At 32.1% G+C, this 17,666-nt stretch overlaps 1 protein-coding gene across 3 annotated transcripts in view; it reads left to right on the forward strand.

The window, feature by feature from the left end:
* The window catches only part of LOC111049630, a 311,297-nt gene that overhangs the window by 279,452 nt on the left and 14,179 nt on the right, over positions 1–17,666 (forward strand). For all 3 annotated transcript variants that reach the window (XM_039425126.1, XM_039425128.1, XM_039425127.1), the window contains one exon: positions 5,366–5,522. In XM_039425126.1, the coding sequence (XP_039281060.1) occupies positions 5,366–5,522 (157 nt within the window). The remainder of the gene's footprint in view (positions 1–5,365; positions 5,523–17,666) is intronic.

Raw genomic sequence — 17,666 nt, forward strand, 5'->3', positions numbered from 1 at the left:
TCTTAAATTGTATTGATTATTGATAGTATTATTAGTGCAAATGAAATTATTTTTAAATTTAAATATATACTTCACTACATTCATTACATACAACTGTCTAACTGTCAACACGTTAAACTCTTCAAAAGTCAGGTTGGTTGGGAAAAGTCTAGGCTTATTTAAGATTGTTTTAATGATTGATTTTTGAATTATGAAAAGCTCTTCCAAGTGGGAATTATAACAGCCCCCCATACTGTAATACCATACTGAATTATGGACTGTACCACTGCAAAGTAAACCATTTTAAGATGACTTGAGTTTAGAATTTTTTTTGCTTCGTAGAAATTATAAGAAAGATATCTGATTCTTTTGCATAAAAATTTGATATGGATGTCCCACTTCAAATATTCATCTATTATGACGCCTAGATATTTTGTGCTTGTTACTCTTTTTATTATGGGACAAGTGCAGTTATTGAAGTTCATGTTGCAGTTTGAATGTAGTCTCAGATTCATATTTTCGTCGGGTTTACCAGTTGTAAACCATCTTCAAACATCGATGCTTTTCAAAATTTGAAGATTTCAATTTCAAATAAATCAGTTGGTTTGTGGCTCGTGTAACACTTGGCTTGTTCTTAACCTACAACTCGGTTTTGCGGTTTGCTTTGGTTTACTCAACAATAATGAAACCAAATCCTTTTTCAATTTTGGAATTTTATCTTTGATTTGTTGAACTTAAGCATAATTGCTTATTTTTTAATATTTATACAATGGATGAGTGTAATGATCTGGTGAAGTATTTGCTTCAAACTCTGTTTTCTTCTTTGTCTTTTCAATAGAAATGTGCTTTGAAAGACAAGCAGTAAGCTTTAGAGTTCTTAGACTCCCCTTTTAGTAATAGGTAGCTTCGCCACTGGTATCAGCAACTTGAGGTCACGATAAGAGATGAGAGATGACAATATGATGTAGAATACTGAATTATAAGGTTGACAAGAAGCCACCAGTTGGGCAACATCATTGCTCGGTGCATCTCAATTTTATCACAATTAAATGTAGTCGAAATAATAATTAATTTTCGATCTGTCATGAGGATCACAGCCTTCTCACCATATCACAATAATGAATCAGAACCATAAATCTTAAGCATAAGTGTCATGAACCAATCTTCAAAGACATTGCTGTCAAACCACCCAGAAGGGGTACGATTGTACCTATCATTTTCGGGTCCACCCTCAGTCCACTCTATATGCATCCATTGAGCCTTATTATTTAGGTACATAAATTGGTGCTAATGTTCCTTCAGCATTGCCGCAAAACATGAGAGATGCGCATGCTTTTGAGGAGTTTTGTATTTGCTCAGGGTACTTTGTGCCCCAGTGTGTGATTTGCAATGGTGTTGCTATCCTTGTCTATTGTTCAACAAATAGCAGATGGCGCTATCTCTTTCATGCATTGCAATGTTGCCACATCGTTTATCAACAATGTAGAAATTCAACTAATTGACAAAATATTTAATCTCAATCATGAAAATTCATTGTTACATCTTTGAAAAATATATTTTCTTGACAAATAAAATATGATTAACTATTTTTAACAATAACAAACAGTTAAATTCATCAGATATACCAGTATCAGCTGTTTGGGTGGCAAGGCTGAGATCTGGCAACCCTTTTCTCCTATCTTCCTACACTGCCATTATAACGTGGACCTCACTATAGCAGCTAGAGTGCCAGACACGACCAGTAGAGTGCATCATATTGCTACCTTGCTATTACACGCATTAGATTGGCTGAACTGCTACTTATTGAAGAGGGAAAATTCAAAACTTCAAAAAATCGACAGTGGCACCAAGTCACCCCCACAGTCACAAAGTAACCCCATTCTACGGAATTAAATTATTATTAAAACAAAATCAAATAATATAAAATTAAAAAAATATTTTCAATAATAGGTAGAAGCATATTAGAAATTTAAAGAAAGAAGCTGAACTCTATGACAATTCACATTTTAAAAATGTGAATAAACAAACTCCCAAGCAAGCCTTCCACCTTTCAAAAAATTGACAGAAATAACCTTTATCATAACAAAACTTTAACATAAATGCATTAAACATGATATTCATTATATAAACATAATGTATTATTGGGTTTCCCAGCAATCCCCTGGTCGAAATATTTTTATTAGTTTTTTCACCCAATCAACTGGATTAAACGTTTCAGATGCGTGAGGTTAGGATGTAGCAAAGTCAATGCGACAAGCACGAGATCATCTTTCGAGCATATTTCGCACTTCTAGCGAATCCTTGGGTAACATCTCATGTAACGTTCATCATCGGAGCATGCGCGGAGCATGTTGGTGGCACGTACAGCTGTACACACCTTTGGGCTCAACTCACACTCACGCGACTCAGATCGAGAAGGGACTCGACTCTAGTCGAGAGCAAGTTGTGTTTCCAAATGGTCACCATTTAGTGTTTCCAATAATTGGAAACACATGCTCTCGACTGGAGTCGAGTCTCTTCCTGACCTGAGTCGCGTAAATGTGAGTTGAGCCTCAGATTCAAGTTGAGCACTAAAATTCATTGTTATTTAAAGCCTTTCCACAACGGTGTTGCAGACAATTGCAATTACAACATATGTATTATGTATGGTATAAAATATATGTTATTTAGTTGATAATAATAGAGCTGTTCACATCACATAGTCTGTAGATTTACAATCCGAGTTTTTCAAAAGATTAAGGTATGAATTACACTGGCAAATATTTTTGTTTAAACGGCCTTATAAAATTATGTGAAAAATCTCCCTGGTCAAGGGGGGTGCAGCCGCCACGGTAGAGTTATGTTTATTAATGTGTAACATTAAATTGATTGGACAGTGGTATCCATCATTTGTAATAAATGATTGGTGACCTGTTTGGTAAGAGTAATAAGAGGGGGCGATCCACCAGTTCCCAGACGGGAACACTGTAAAATTGTTGTTGCGTAGCATTTGATGGTAGAGCAAAAGCAGTTAATTTTTTTAAATATTATCAACTAGATGTTCTTTGGAATTTGAAAGGAAAACATTTTTATTAGAAGTCAGATTTATTTTATTGAAATGAAGAAATTTCTGTGAGTTTTAAATGTGAATTTTAACATATTTTGGTTTTATAAAATAATTTATGCTACAACTATTCTAATACAGAACAATTAAGGAAGGTTATGAAATTTTGAGCATTTAATCAATTTTAAAAAATTAAAATAAACTTATTGTTGCCAATGATTTTACAAAACGTTAGACAGAATTGTGTTGGACAGATTATTGTGTTTTTATTTAAACAAGTTATATGACAGTTTAAAAAGTATTATTCATCTATAATTAATTTGGAATTTCTAAAATCAAAACAATATTGAAAAATAAATTGAATGTGGAACGATACCGTTATACTGTTGATGTCCATCCTAAGTTGCCATGGTCTGAATGGAGAACCAGGGGATGTCCATCCACGGGTCAGCTCGGTCTGTCTCAGGAGGTAGGCGATGAAAAAGTGTGTGAAATTATTCAGAAGAAAAGTGGAAAGCTTTTTCCACTAGCTGGCTGGAGGGGAGACTAGAATGCTAGCCCCACTTCTACCTCTCCTCAGCGTTTTTAGTCTGTCAGCCAAAACTGTCTGATCAGCTTTTAGTTTTTAAAGTTGGAAAAAATTATTTCTCTTCTTAAAGAAGGAACTGATGTTTGGGCGTATGTCAAACCTTGTGGTTCATGACGAATGTTTCACAGGTAAAAGGTGTGGTTAGGGGGTTAGGATTTTGCTTTGAAATTGCAATGTGCTTGAAGGGGTTAGGGTTTTTCACCAAGAGTTATGTTTATTAATGCTTCAAATGTGAAAGGGTTTGTTTGGGAGGTTAGGTTTTTGCTTTGAAATGACAATATACTGACTTGGTTATAGTGTTTTTTAACAACAGTTAAATTATATAGCAACACTGTTATATTTTATGAATTATATTATTCAAAGTACTCCTTCTTTTATTGAATAAAATAATTTATATATTGATTATGATATTGGATTGAATGATAAATCATCATTGGATGATAATACAGTATTATCATCAAATAAAATGACATTACTTGTTTTAATACGGTAGTACATACATAAACGAATAAGAGTAGTGTAACTGTTTGCTGCCAGCTCCAGTCACAGTCAGCTCGGTAACCGTCATCACAAAGGAACGTTACATTCAAAGAACTGACCTCCATACTCCGATAACACTATATAATATAGATATAATATGAAAGGAAAAGGAATTTCCTCTATATACTGTATGACTATAATACTAGTAGTTCTGTGAACAGTAGACCTCACGTAGTTTTCTCATGCACAAGATTTGGTTTCACCTGTTCACCGGCTTCTCCAGACATCTGTACAATGCATGCAATGAATAATCCACTTGTCAGCTGATTGATTATGAATAATTCTATAGTCTGATTATTCCTATCTTCAGAGTAGATGATATAATATAGTGATATCGGAGTATGGAGGAATTTCTTTTCTTTTCATAGAATCCTTGAAATGTGAAATTTAAAAAAAAAACCTTGTGTATACATCGACGCGCAGTTCAAAAAGGAATATTCCTGCAAATCTCATCGAATTCTATCAATGCATTTGGCCGTATATTCGTTACATACATACAGACAAAAGAAAATCCGAGTTAAAACATAGACCTCACTGCGTTCGGTCAACTAACCAAAATCTAATTTTCTACAAGACACAATGTCAACTACCTGAGTTGAAAGCAATGAGGCCCAGAGAAAATACTCTAATCTGTTTTTTTACAGTAATACTAGACTATGAAGGGAATTCCTTTTCCTTTTATAATTATTATACTTGAAATGCAAAATTTCGAAAAACCTTATACTGTATAATATATAATATATATTATATACGTCGACGCGCAATTCAAATGGAACATACATGTAAAATTTCATGAAAATCTATCGCCGCGTTTCGCTGTAAATACGGAACATATTTATATGAATACAAATTATACAAACATAAAGAGAAATGCAAAACCGTCGACTTGAATCTTGGACCTCACTTCGATCGGTCAACTACTTCACTCAGATTACTAGTTTCTCATTTTTCGCTGCACACAATCAATTCCTGCTCATTATCTAGGAAAGAAAAAGATACCGACATACCGTTGGGAAGTGTAGATGAAATTTTTAATATCTCAAATATAACTTTACTATAGATATAATATTATAGAATGCAGTACTGATATACTATCATAGCATATAGGTGTCATTAGTTTTGCGAAAGTATTCAATGTATAATTATACTGTTATACAATTAATAAGAACTTTTATAATGATTAAGCCTCTACAAGAAATTTACTATTTTTTAAGGTGTCTATTGGACCGATGGAATCCGGATAAAATTCATAACTACATTCCCAGAGTGAGTGAGTTCATCGAAGGAGAACAGTATCTCCTTGACCGTGATGAGTTTCTAGAATTGTTTCAAATCGAATCTGTTAAAGTGTGGATTTGTATGGATAATAAAGTAAGTACATTTAATTTGATTTACCTCCAGTTCAATTACAATCTTGGAAATAGAAATTACATTTACAAGTATTATTAAAGTGTATAAGGTAGAGTGATGGGCAAAGAACGAGTGAACTATGGATATTTTATTGAGATAGCCTAACTATTACAGGCTTATTCAGCATCAAACGAACTCCAATTTTATCTCAAAGTTTAGCCCAAATGTGTAATTCACCATTTCAAGTGGCAGAAGGTATTATCTTGAAACAGTTCAAACAAATTCAATATTGCCTACGTCTATAAAACCTAAATGAAATGGTGGCCTCTCTTATCCACACATTCTTGTCAACGTTCTGAAGAGTTGTTTACCTGAGGATTTCACGTGGAAACACTCAAATTTCTTGTGCTATAATTTCACACCAGCTGTCAAGTGTAGGCCTCAGCCTACGCGATTTGTTAATCTAGGCTTGCGCAGACTAATGTGTTTACAGGTTAAACTAATCAGACTATAAAAGTAGTAGGCCAATACACAGCTTCTCATAATAACGTACCGGTACAGTAAGTTGAGTTAAGAGGCGGTCGGAGTCAGCTCTGGTAGCCCATCCCATTAGCCAGGCAAGGGCTGAAAACCAGTGAGGATAGAATGTACTCTCTGCTAAAAACAGTACAGTGTGAGAAGCGAGAGCGCTAGGAGAGAGAGTGAGTGAGTGAATAGAAGTGCAATTCACAATTTTGCTCGAACATTTTTGGAAAACCTTTCTTTGTAATTTTCGATATGTGTAGTTTACCCCTATAACACAAATTTTATCCAGTTATTACGTTGTAAAAGACGGAAAAACGTTTGCTGACATCTGTTTTTCATGATCAAAAATATTATTTTTGAGATTTCCATCATGGATATTATATGTATGCTTAACAACTATGCTTAAATGCTGGAAACTGTTTGGAAAGTACTTTTCATAGTGAAGCGTACAAGAGAACATCACGTAGTGCTATACTGAATTAGACTGGTTACTGTATTACAGTATACTATTTTTTAGTTTTTTCCAAACTCTTGGCATTGCTTGAAAGCCAATGTTATAGAAATTCTTGGAAAATATCTCAACAGAAAGTTTAATATGTAAAGAATAGTTTTTTGAAATAGCACATAAATTTAATAGATAGAAAAATTCAATTTTTTATTGCATAAAAGAAATTTAGTATGTTGAATAAAAAAAAAGTATTATTTATTTTTTTTTAAATGAATTGATAAATTGTTACATTTAATTTTCACATAAAATTTCAATAAATCAAAAAATGTTCATTTCTTTCACTATTGACATGGTTGATTTTATTGATGCAAATTTTGGAAAACTGTCCGTTAAGGCACTCAGTATGATTCTCAGTTAAGTGTGACTCCAGTGTGATGACGTTAGTGTTGGGCTGATCCGAATACTCGTAGTGTTGGGCTGATCTGGATGCACGTAGTGTTGGGCTGATACTTGTAGTCGACTGATGCATATCAAACTCGATACAGGTGACATCTCAGTTAGCATTGCCTCATGCTTGTAGTAGACGGCTGCATACCAAACTCAATACAGGTGACATCTCAGTTAGCATTACCTCATGCTTGTAGTAGACGGCTGCATACCAAACTCGATACAGAGTCACGTAAATTTTGTATCATATTTGTAATTATACAATGTACATTTCAGGCTTGAAATGACAATGTAATTTGTTTTTTGGAAAAGAGATAGACGCTGCATACAGGATTAATTTAGGTGAGGATTAATTTAGGTAAGGTTTGGTTTTTTGATATTTTCAGCTTTCAAGGTTTAGAGTTCTGCATACAGGAATAATTTAGGAGAGGATTTTTGAATCAATTCTTTCATGATACTGTGACTGTTATTCTGAATTCAAAGTTGCGAACGTGAACATGGATGGAAATTACCTCCAGGTAATGTAGTAGTGTCGAAGTTTGAGATACAAGGTCAGCAATAAGCGTTGGCATTGTCATTGGCGTATGCTTTGGTGTCGGCATTGGCATCGGCGTTGATATTGGCATTGGCATCAGCATTGGCGCAGGCATTGGCATCGGCGTAGATTTTGGCATTGGCATCAGCACAGGCATCGGCGTAGTTATTGGCGTAGATATCGACATCAGTGTAGATATTGGCGTAGTTATTGGTGTAGATATTAGTGTAGATATTGGCGTAGTTATTGGTGTAGATATTGGTGTAGATATTGGCGTAGATATTGGTGTAGACATTGGTGTAGTTATTGGTGTAGATATTGACATCAGAGCAGATATTGGCGTTGATATTGGCATAGGCATCAGTGTAGATAGTGGCGTAGTTATTGGTGTAGATATTGGCGTAGATAGTGGCGTAGTTATTGGTGTAGATATTGGTGTAGATATTGGTGTAGATATTGGTGTAGGCATCAGTGTAGATATTGGTGTAGATATTCAATTGATGAGTCACACTAGTTTGAAAATCACCCAAATGTTCTTAACACTCTTCATGGCGTTCACTTGTTGCTGATTTCGAGATTCACGTGATAATTATTTCAATGTTAATGTCTGTGCTGTACCTGTTATCTTAAAATGCTTATAAACTAAAAAGAAAATTTTGATTAGGCTATCAATACAATCTAATACACATGAAAATTATTTTTAAGTATATAATCAATATAAAATTGAAATTTGTTAACATCTTATTATACAGTCAGCAATACATAAATTGTGAAATATGGAGATATCAATTATAAAATTTCAATAAAAAAAATAATTTCATTTCCATTTATTCACTGTTCAAATATTTTATAAAAAGCAAATTATTCAATATTATTAATCATCGTTTGTTGGATACTATAGTTTATTTCGACTTTTCAATGTTCTAAACACAAACTACATTTCATGACAAAACTTTACTATCAATCATTAAACAAGAAATCATTCAAAACATCAATAATATTTTGCTTCAAAGGCAATCAATATTCATAAGTAATCTGCATCTATGGCAATCAACATTATTAATCATTATTTTGCATCTATGGCAATCAACATTATTAATCAACACAAAAATATTATCTCATTACTGCCTCTCTAAGTCATAATCTCTGTTATTCCTTCTTTAGGCAATAATGGGTTTCCATCTCAAAAAACAATCACATACCAGCAAAATTCTAATCAACAAACCCCATTAAAATTCTACATACACTCCAGCATCCATTTCAAACGATAATCAATCATATCAAAATTTATAGAACAAACAGTTTTAAAATTTAGAAAAAGACATCAATTACAAAAACTTTAGAGAATTTTTAACCTTTAACTCATTTCAATTGATAATATAACAAAACGTTTTTATTCAATGAAAACATTATTATTCAAGTTAACTTTCATTAATACATCTCATATATATGGCTACACAATTCATTAATACTTTCAAATTTTAAAGTTTATTTATTATAACAAAAGAATTTATACATAAGAATAGATTTCAGCATGTTCTAAATTGAACCATTTATTTTTTAGATAATTCATAATTTGAAGACTGTATAATAGATACAAACATTTCAAGATTACAATACAAAGATGATCAAGATGGATAATGGGTAAATAAGTTCCCTAAAAAATACAAACAAGAGAAAAAGAAAATTGGGTAAATAAATTTCCTAAATAATACAAAGAAGAGAAAGATTAATTAGAGCCTATCCTACATGTCAGTACTGAACTTTCATAAGGAAGTATATTTAATAAAATATACTACTATGGAATTTTGTAAATTCCAAGTATGACTCTAATTTGTTATAATTGTGAGCTATCACTCCCACAAAAACAACTGGTGAAGGAAAAAATATGTTGACTATTGTGACTGGGTGGAGAGTTCCTAGATGTCTGTAAGGCAATGTGATAGCAGACTCTAGTATCGGACCACAAAAACAAAAGTATGCAAAAGTTTTTACAAACATTTGATGTTGCAGTCTTAAAGTTTTTATATCGCAAACAAGTAGGTCAGATAATCGAGTCCAGCCATATGTGGTTCACGCCCACACCTCTAAAAGAATCACACCTACTTGTCTACTAAAAATCCAAAGTATTGGACAGCAAAAAAAAAAATAAAATGCAAAATGTGTTAAAAGCCCAGAAGAAAACTATAACCTAATTACATATGGCTTATGGCACAATATGCAATGAAAGATGAGAACATGGGACATAATTTGCTCTGAAAAACCTAATTACCTAATATGATACCTGAAAAAAATAGACATAATTAAAATATGTAATACATGATGAAAAAATATACCGCAAGCAAACAATTATTTACACTACAATGGATAGATTTTAGAAAAGTTAAGTTTTATCAACAATTTAAAGATTAGGAAAATAAACTACTATTTTAACTTCCAAAATTATTTCAGAAAAATACAAATTTAAATGACTATGGACAAGATTGGTTAAGATATGCATCATAGAAGAATTTTACTAAACATTACACAAAGACAGGAAAGAATCGAAATTTGAAAAGATTAAGGGCCAAGAAAAATAGGCTACAGGAAAGAAAAAAGATACAATTATGGACTCTTACCATACGTAGTATTTACGGTCATTGCTATTCTGAATCCCGGCATGACACAGGATTCCTAATCATTGTGTGCTGGGGAATACCCTTTCATCATGTGATTCACAGTCATCATCTTGTAAATAAGCAACTTGAAACAACCTTTGAATACTAACACATCAATGGAAACTTTGTGTTTTGTTTTCTTCAAGAACATAATTTTATTCATGGGTTCATTTGTTTCAACAAAGCCATTTTGCTTACAAAAGTTAGTCATGTTCACTTGAGAATGCATTGCATACACCTTTTCAATTCTCAGTTGAAAGTTGAACTCATCAACTTGACTCAAAGCAACATTCATTTTGTTTACATTGTTCCTAACCTCCACAGAAACCTGTCTCATGTAATCATTCACTTTGTTTATAGTTTTCCTAACCTTCAATGTAGCAATATCACTTTCATTATAGTTGACTTTCAGTGAAGACAACTCCCTACCTACTTCTTTACTCAATTCTACTATCTCATTAGGGTTGACTTTTTCAACAACAGTAACTAGGCCTACATTGTCAGAAACTTGAATGAGTTGATCTTGTATCTTAACACTACTATTATCATGCTTCAATTTGTTTTCATCTTCATGATTATCACTCAATGTTTCATGTGCATCTTTCAATAGAAGGTTTATACTAACCTGCTCTAGTCTTATGCTAGCAAATTCTTGCTTCATCTCATCAAACCTAGCATCAAACTTAGCATTTTGCTCATCAAACCTTTGTGTTAGGAATGCTATAAGATTTATATCATTTTTAATGTTTGCCATTTTGTAATATGCACTGATATCTATTTATTAAAACTTGATCTCTCTTGAACCGATTTCCCATTCAGCAGTATACCATTCATAACCTATCGAGATATCTATCCTACTAGTAATTTTTCATAACCAGGGATTTCATGGTGTACCATTTGGGACATATTTATTTTGTAATTTGGTACCACCACAGGGGTAACATTTGCCGTGGTATCAATTTTTCCTAAATCGGTTGGATAGCATTTCACACCTATTAACCTAAGGATAGTTATCGGCTCCAACGTAATAGATTCTTGGTAAACTATGAATGGATCTATCGCCTATGAATGAGAAATCCAATTTTCAGAGCAAATGAACTTATAATCTTCAGATGAATTTTGGCAATATACTACACAAATACACAAAGAACAATATCTTACAAGCCTAAGCATCTAAAGTCACTACGAGCTAAATACTTATCCAGTTTATATAGTTGAAAAACAGTGGCTATTGGCTGGTATACACAATAAACAATATACAGACAAAATAGAACACTATAAACTGTTTAAAACTCAATTTAAAACATTAATAAATTCACTTAAACAGAAAATTATTCAGAGAGCACAAAATTACAACACACACAGCCAGCCATATTTCTAGAGACAGGCACAGGAAAAGCCTAGCTACCAGGAACAGAGCAAAGCTTCTTCAGTGTCGATGTTACGGACACGTCACCAAAAAAAATTATAAATTACAAGTTTAGAATTCACATTTTATATTTGTTCTCAATAAAACTTTATTTTGAAACTGTTATTTTAAATTTTTATATATCATTTCTATTTAAATAATCCATTTATCTGTTAATTCTGTCAACTCAGCCTCGGTGACACCATGGAACATGCAACACAATCATTTACAATAATAAATTCTCAGTCAAAAAGTTGTCCGTAATCGATTACTCTGATATTTACTATAAAGTTTTATAGATCTCGAATTGAAGATTCGATTCCAATCGAGAAAAATTGTAATATTACAACTGTTATACAATTAATAAGAACTTTTATAATGATTAAGCCTCTACAAGAAATTTACTATTTTTTAAGGTGTCTATTGGACCGATGGAATCCGGATAAAATTCATAACTACATTCCCAGAGTGAGTGAGTTCATCGAAGGAGAACAGTATCTCCTTGACCGTGATGAGTTTCTAGAATTGTTTCAAATCGAATCTGTTAAAGTGTGGATTTGTATGGATGATAAAGTAAGTACATTTAATTTGATTTACCTCCAGTTCAATTACAATCTTGGAAATAGAAATTACATTTACAAGTATTATTAAAGTGTATACGGTAGAGTGATGGGCAAAGAACGAGTGAACTATGGATATTTTATTGAGATAGCCTAACTATTACAGGCTTATTCAGCATCAAACGAACTCCAATTTTATCTCAAAGTTTAGCCCAAATGTGTAATTCACCATTTCAAGTGGCAGAAGGTATTATCTTGAAACAGTTCAAACAAATTCAATATAGCCTACGTCTATAAAACCTAAATCAAATGGTGGCCTCTCTTATCCACACATTCTTGTCAACGTTCTGAAGAGTTGTTTACCTGAGGATTTCACGTGGAAACACTCAAATTTCTTGTGCTATAATTTCACACCATCTGTCAAGTGTAGGCCTCAGCCTACGCGATTTGTTAATCTAGGCTTGCGCAGACTAATGTGTTTACAGGTTAAACTAATCAGACTATAAAAGTAGTAGGCCAATACACAGCTTCTCATAATAACGTACCGGTACATGTTGAGTTAAGAGGCGGTCGGAGTCAGCTCTGGTAGCCCATCCCATTAGCCAGGCAAGGGCTGAAAACCAGTGAGGATAGAATGTACTCTCTGCTAAAAACAGTACAGTGTGAGAAGCGAGAGCGCTAGGAGAGAGAGTGAGTGAGTGAATAGAAGTGCAATTCACAATTTTGCTCGAACATTTTTGGAAAACCTTTCTTTGTAATTTTCGATATGTGTAGTTTACCCCTATAACACAAATTTTATCCAGTTATTACGTTGTAAAAGACGGAAAAACGTTTGCTGACATCTGTTTTTCATGATCAAAAATATTATTTTTGAGATTTCCATCATGGATATTATATGTATGCTTAACAACTATGCTTAAATGCTGGAAACTATTTGGAAAGTACTTTTCATAGTGAAGCGTACAAGAGAACATCACGTAGGGCTATACTGAATTAGACTGGTTACTGTATTACAGTATACTATTTTTTAGTTTTTTCCAAACTCTTGGCATTGCTTGAAAGCCAATGTTATAGAAATTCTTGGAAAAAATCTTTTCATATAGGCTAGAATCTAGTCTTTTGAACTTGATTGTGGAGGAATAAAAAATTATTGAAACAAAACACAAGCTCAATTCTTACATTACTGTACCGTACCCTTCAAAAGGAGCAGATTCAATTTTGGAAGAACTGTAAACATCAACAGTAACTACTTGTAAGGTTTTAGAAATGTAAATAAACTTTAATTTTTAGATTAAATCATTTGGTTAAAATTTCTTTATTTTCTTCATATAAAAAAATTCAAATGAAAAAAAAATTAATATAAATTAGGTTCCTTTTATTTTCGAATGCAAGTTGATTAGTTCAGACCTACGGTACTTGAACAGAAGCATAATCACAATAATATATATTACAAATCATGAGTAGTAGTCATGGAGTAAATCAAATCATTCAAATCATCAAATCAAATAATTGAGTACATTATATGAACACTATAATAAACTAATAGAATGTAGAAATTGGAATTGATTAGAATATTATTCAATTAATTATAAATCATTATTCCTATAAAGAGAAACAAAATCCTACAAAAACGGTTGCTGAAAATCATCGAAACTGCCTCTCGAACTGTCAGTTCTCCTGTAAATCTTCTCTGAATAAGTATAATACAACAATAATTTTATTATTCGAAAACATTAGATCATAACACACTATAAGCTTACTAATAACACAATTTCATATAATACAAGATTAAACCGCACAGAATTTGTATAAAACCCTACATACTTATACACCCATAGGCTTTCAAACATGTTATTTCAACAATAATAGAACAATAATTATTCGAAAGCATTAGATCATAACATATTATAAGCTTACGTACTAATAACACAAGTTAATTTTAATCACAATCATATACCCTAATACAAGATTGAACTGCAAAGAATTTGTATAAAATCCTACACACGTATACACCCATAGACTTTCAAACACGTTATTTCAACTATAATTTGATGAATAATAATAATAATTATTATTATTATTGTTATAGGACTGCCTATCATCATAGAGAATAGATAGCAATAGATAGCATATGATAAGTTTTATTATTATACATATTATTATTATTATATACTATCAATGCAATGATTATATACATATTATAATATGCCTATCATGTATACATAATTTTGAAAATTGGACAAAAAATATATTTTTCTCATTCAAAATTCAAACTTTGGAAATTGATACAAGGTATTTAAAAAATACAAGGAATATAATATTTTTAATTCAAGGAATTTGAAAAATCCACTGATGAAATCTACTCTTTATGATTCACAGTGATAATGATATGAGCCGATACTAACTAGTATGGACACAGACACCTTTTTAGTAGACAGTTAGTACACTCATTTTTTAATGAATAGGTACTAAACTTTAGAGATAGGTCATATAAATCACATCTGAATGTATCCTTTTCAAAATTCAAAACAATTATTATACAACAAGTGAAGGTACAGTACTTCTCTGGTTAAATTGATTAAAACTTCTCATGATTAAAATTTAGTTCTTGTGCAACCGGCACTAAGACACAGTATGACTGGCTGTGCGCAAGATATTTTTGGGTAGGTTCTTGACATTAATTTGACATACGGTACATGATTTCAAACTTCAAAATTCAATGAGCAGATCAAAAATCAGTGCTGACAATAACTTAAATAGAAATGGAATAATGTAAGCCTAAAATTATATATACTGTACAAACTATCTATTCTGGACGGTCTTCAAATCCTGGGTGGATTCCTTATTGGCATGGATCGCTTATACCTTAAATCTAGGAATAAACCAGTGGTTGAAAGATTTGAATGTCTTATATACATCTATGTTTTATTCGTTTATTCATTATAACTGTTAATTTTTCTCATACAAGCCTTCTTTAAGCAGATGAAAACATTTTTCTGGATATCCCCATGTATAAGCGCCATGTGGTTTCTTCTTCACCATAGCCAAGTCCGACGCTCTCTTAATGCAAAGTGTTTGGATGACAATAGCCGCAATTCATCACATTTTAGAATTTTTATTCACAATCAATGAAACAATTCTTGAATTCTTTTCCCCATTCGAATGCGGAATGGAAAAATTTAAACTAAATATTGTTGAAATAAGATTCAAGCTTGGTTGAATAGGCTCGTGAAAATTAAAAAAAAATATCAATGCTTCTCTCTCTGTACAACTCTGTATGTGCCATAATCCTATTATATTAAGCGAGCAATTTCTGTATATATCTATATATTTGGTTATTTATATGGTTATATGGTTATTTATATGATTATTTTTATTATACAGTTATTTATATGGTTATTTATTTGGAAATATATTTATGTCCAATGGATCTCGAAAACGGCTCTATGTAACGATTTTCACGAAATTTGAAACATAGTAGGTTTATGATAAAAATTCGATTGCACTAGGTCTCATCCCTGGGAAAACTCGCTGAATGACACAAAAAGGATAATAATTATTCATCCTTGAAAAAACAGATGATAATTTCGTCGTCTGTCGAGTGCCTGTGAGGGAGAGACAGAATTATGTTCAGCTGTTGAATCAATCAGCCTATCTCACGAGTAATATTATCTAGATTTTCATCGACTTGATCAAAATTATCTGATTTGTTGGCATGACATGGTATATCATTTTAAATTATGGTATATCATAATTTACATCATTTTTCAAAGTTAATAATTATTTTACAGTTTTAAGTTATTAATGAGTTTTATTTTGTTATTCAATTTGGTTTGTAAACAATCTAAATTAGAACTTTTCTGTTTTTAAATATTTTGACTGAAAATTGGACCTGAATGCAAGTGAATGGAACATAACCTACTTCTTGGACTATTTAAATTGTATAAATCGGGGAAGAAACAGTATTGGGCTGTGCCTGTTAGTCCTCCCCCAATCATTCTAAAGAATTGTGTACAGTTTATCAATAAATAAATAAAGAGCGAAGCTCGCTGCCCCGATATTTATTATAAGAATAAGAATAAGAATAAGAATGCTTTTTATTCCTTCAATGCATACATACAATGCTATCGGAAACGTCAGTCAACAATATAATACATAGTTTTAAGTTTTGAATTATACAGTGAAAGTTACACTTAGTACGATTTGATTTGACAATACAGAAAAAGTAACAATGTATCGAATAAATACAAAATTGTCTTGCATTAGATGAAAAACTGAGGAAGAACAATTAAGTACATTTACATGATTAGTAGCCTATTGAATTATTTCACTACCTATTTGACTTGAAAATAGTCCTTCACTGGTAGTTGGAAGAAATCTGAAATTGAGTATAAAGGATTATTCAATAGTAACTTAGGCGCTCTAGGTTTTTCTTATAAATTGGCATTGGTAGGTTCCTGGCTATCTCGGGTAATGTGTTGAATAATTTCAATGAAACTTGATTTGGACTTGTTGATATTCTTTTGAGTCTTGTATATGGTATATCTATTTTTGTCTTATTTCTAGTATTATGACAGTGAATGTCAACTCTGCGGCTATAAGAACCTAAATTATTCTTTATCTGGAGGAGAAGTTTGAAAGCTACCAAACTGTGCACTGTCATAATTTTCTCCTTTATAAACAATGGCTTACAATGCTCCAGATAAGTAGCGTTACATATAATTCTTATAGCTTTTTTTCTGGAGCAAGAATACTTTTTGAACCTCTGGGGCGCAGCCCCATAAGACTAAACCATACGTGTAAACGCTTTGAAAAAAGGCAAAGTAGCACAATCTCAGGTAATTTGAAGGAACACAGTCCTTAAGACTGCGAAGGAGATATAAAACCCTACTTAATTTTGAGCAAACACTTTCAATATGGGGTATCCATGTAAGTTTCTGATCTAATGTTATGCCCAGAAGCTAACAAGTATATACTTAATACTTAATATAAATAAGTAACAAGTATAAATTGCCTATCTGTGAGAATAGTGTCACAACTGAAATCGCTGCCGTTTGGTTTTTGAAAAGAAATGTTGAAATTTAAAAAAAATGTTAAGACAACGATTTTCTAAAAATATCGAAATAATTTTCAAATTGTTGATAAGAAAATACTATTACTAATTATTCGGTATTCTCATCTAATGGAATGAACTAAGGAAAAATTATTCAAGCAAACATAATAAATGTTTTCAAACTCATTATCTAAAGGATAATTACCACTTCACAGAATATTATATACATGACAATAACATTATTCTAAATTGAAGATGGGCCCATATATTTGCTCAATAAAGTCGTACTTTCATGAATGTCAATGACCAGTACCAGCACTGTGCGGGTGCTCGCACCCAGAGCTGGCTGAGTCATATCTCCATGTGAATAAGCAGAAATAAATAAATGCTCTCTTCGCTCTTATTCTAAATGTTCTCCCTAAATGTTAATACTTATTTGCCATATTATAAAAGAAAGGGAAATAAAATTTGATTAATAATCAAAATTCGTTCCACAACGCAATTGCCGCTTGAAAAGATTGGCCTAAGAGCC

Source organism: Nilaparvata lugens, chromosome 3 (genome assembly GCF_014356525.2).
Source record: "Nilaparvata lugens isolate BPH chromosome 3, ASM1435652v1, whole genome shotgun sequence".
Classification (NCBI taxonomy): Eukaryota; Metazoa; Arthropoda; class Insecta; order Hemiptera; family Delphacidae; genus Nilaparvata; species Nilaparvata lugens.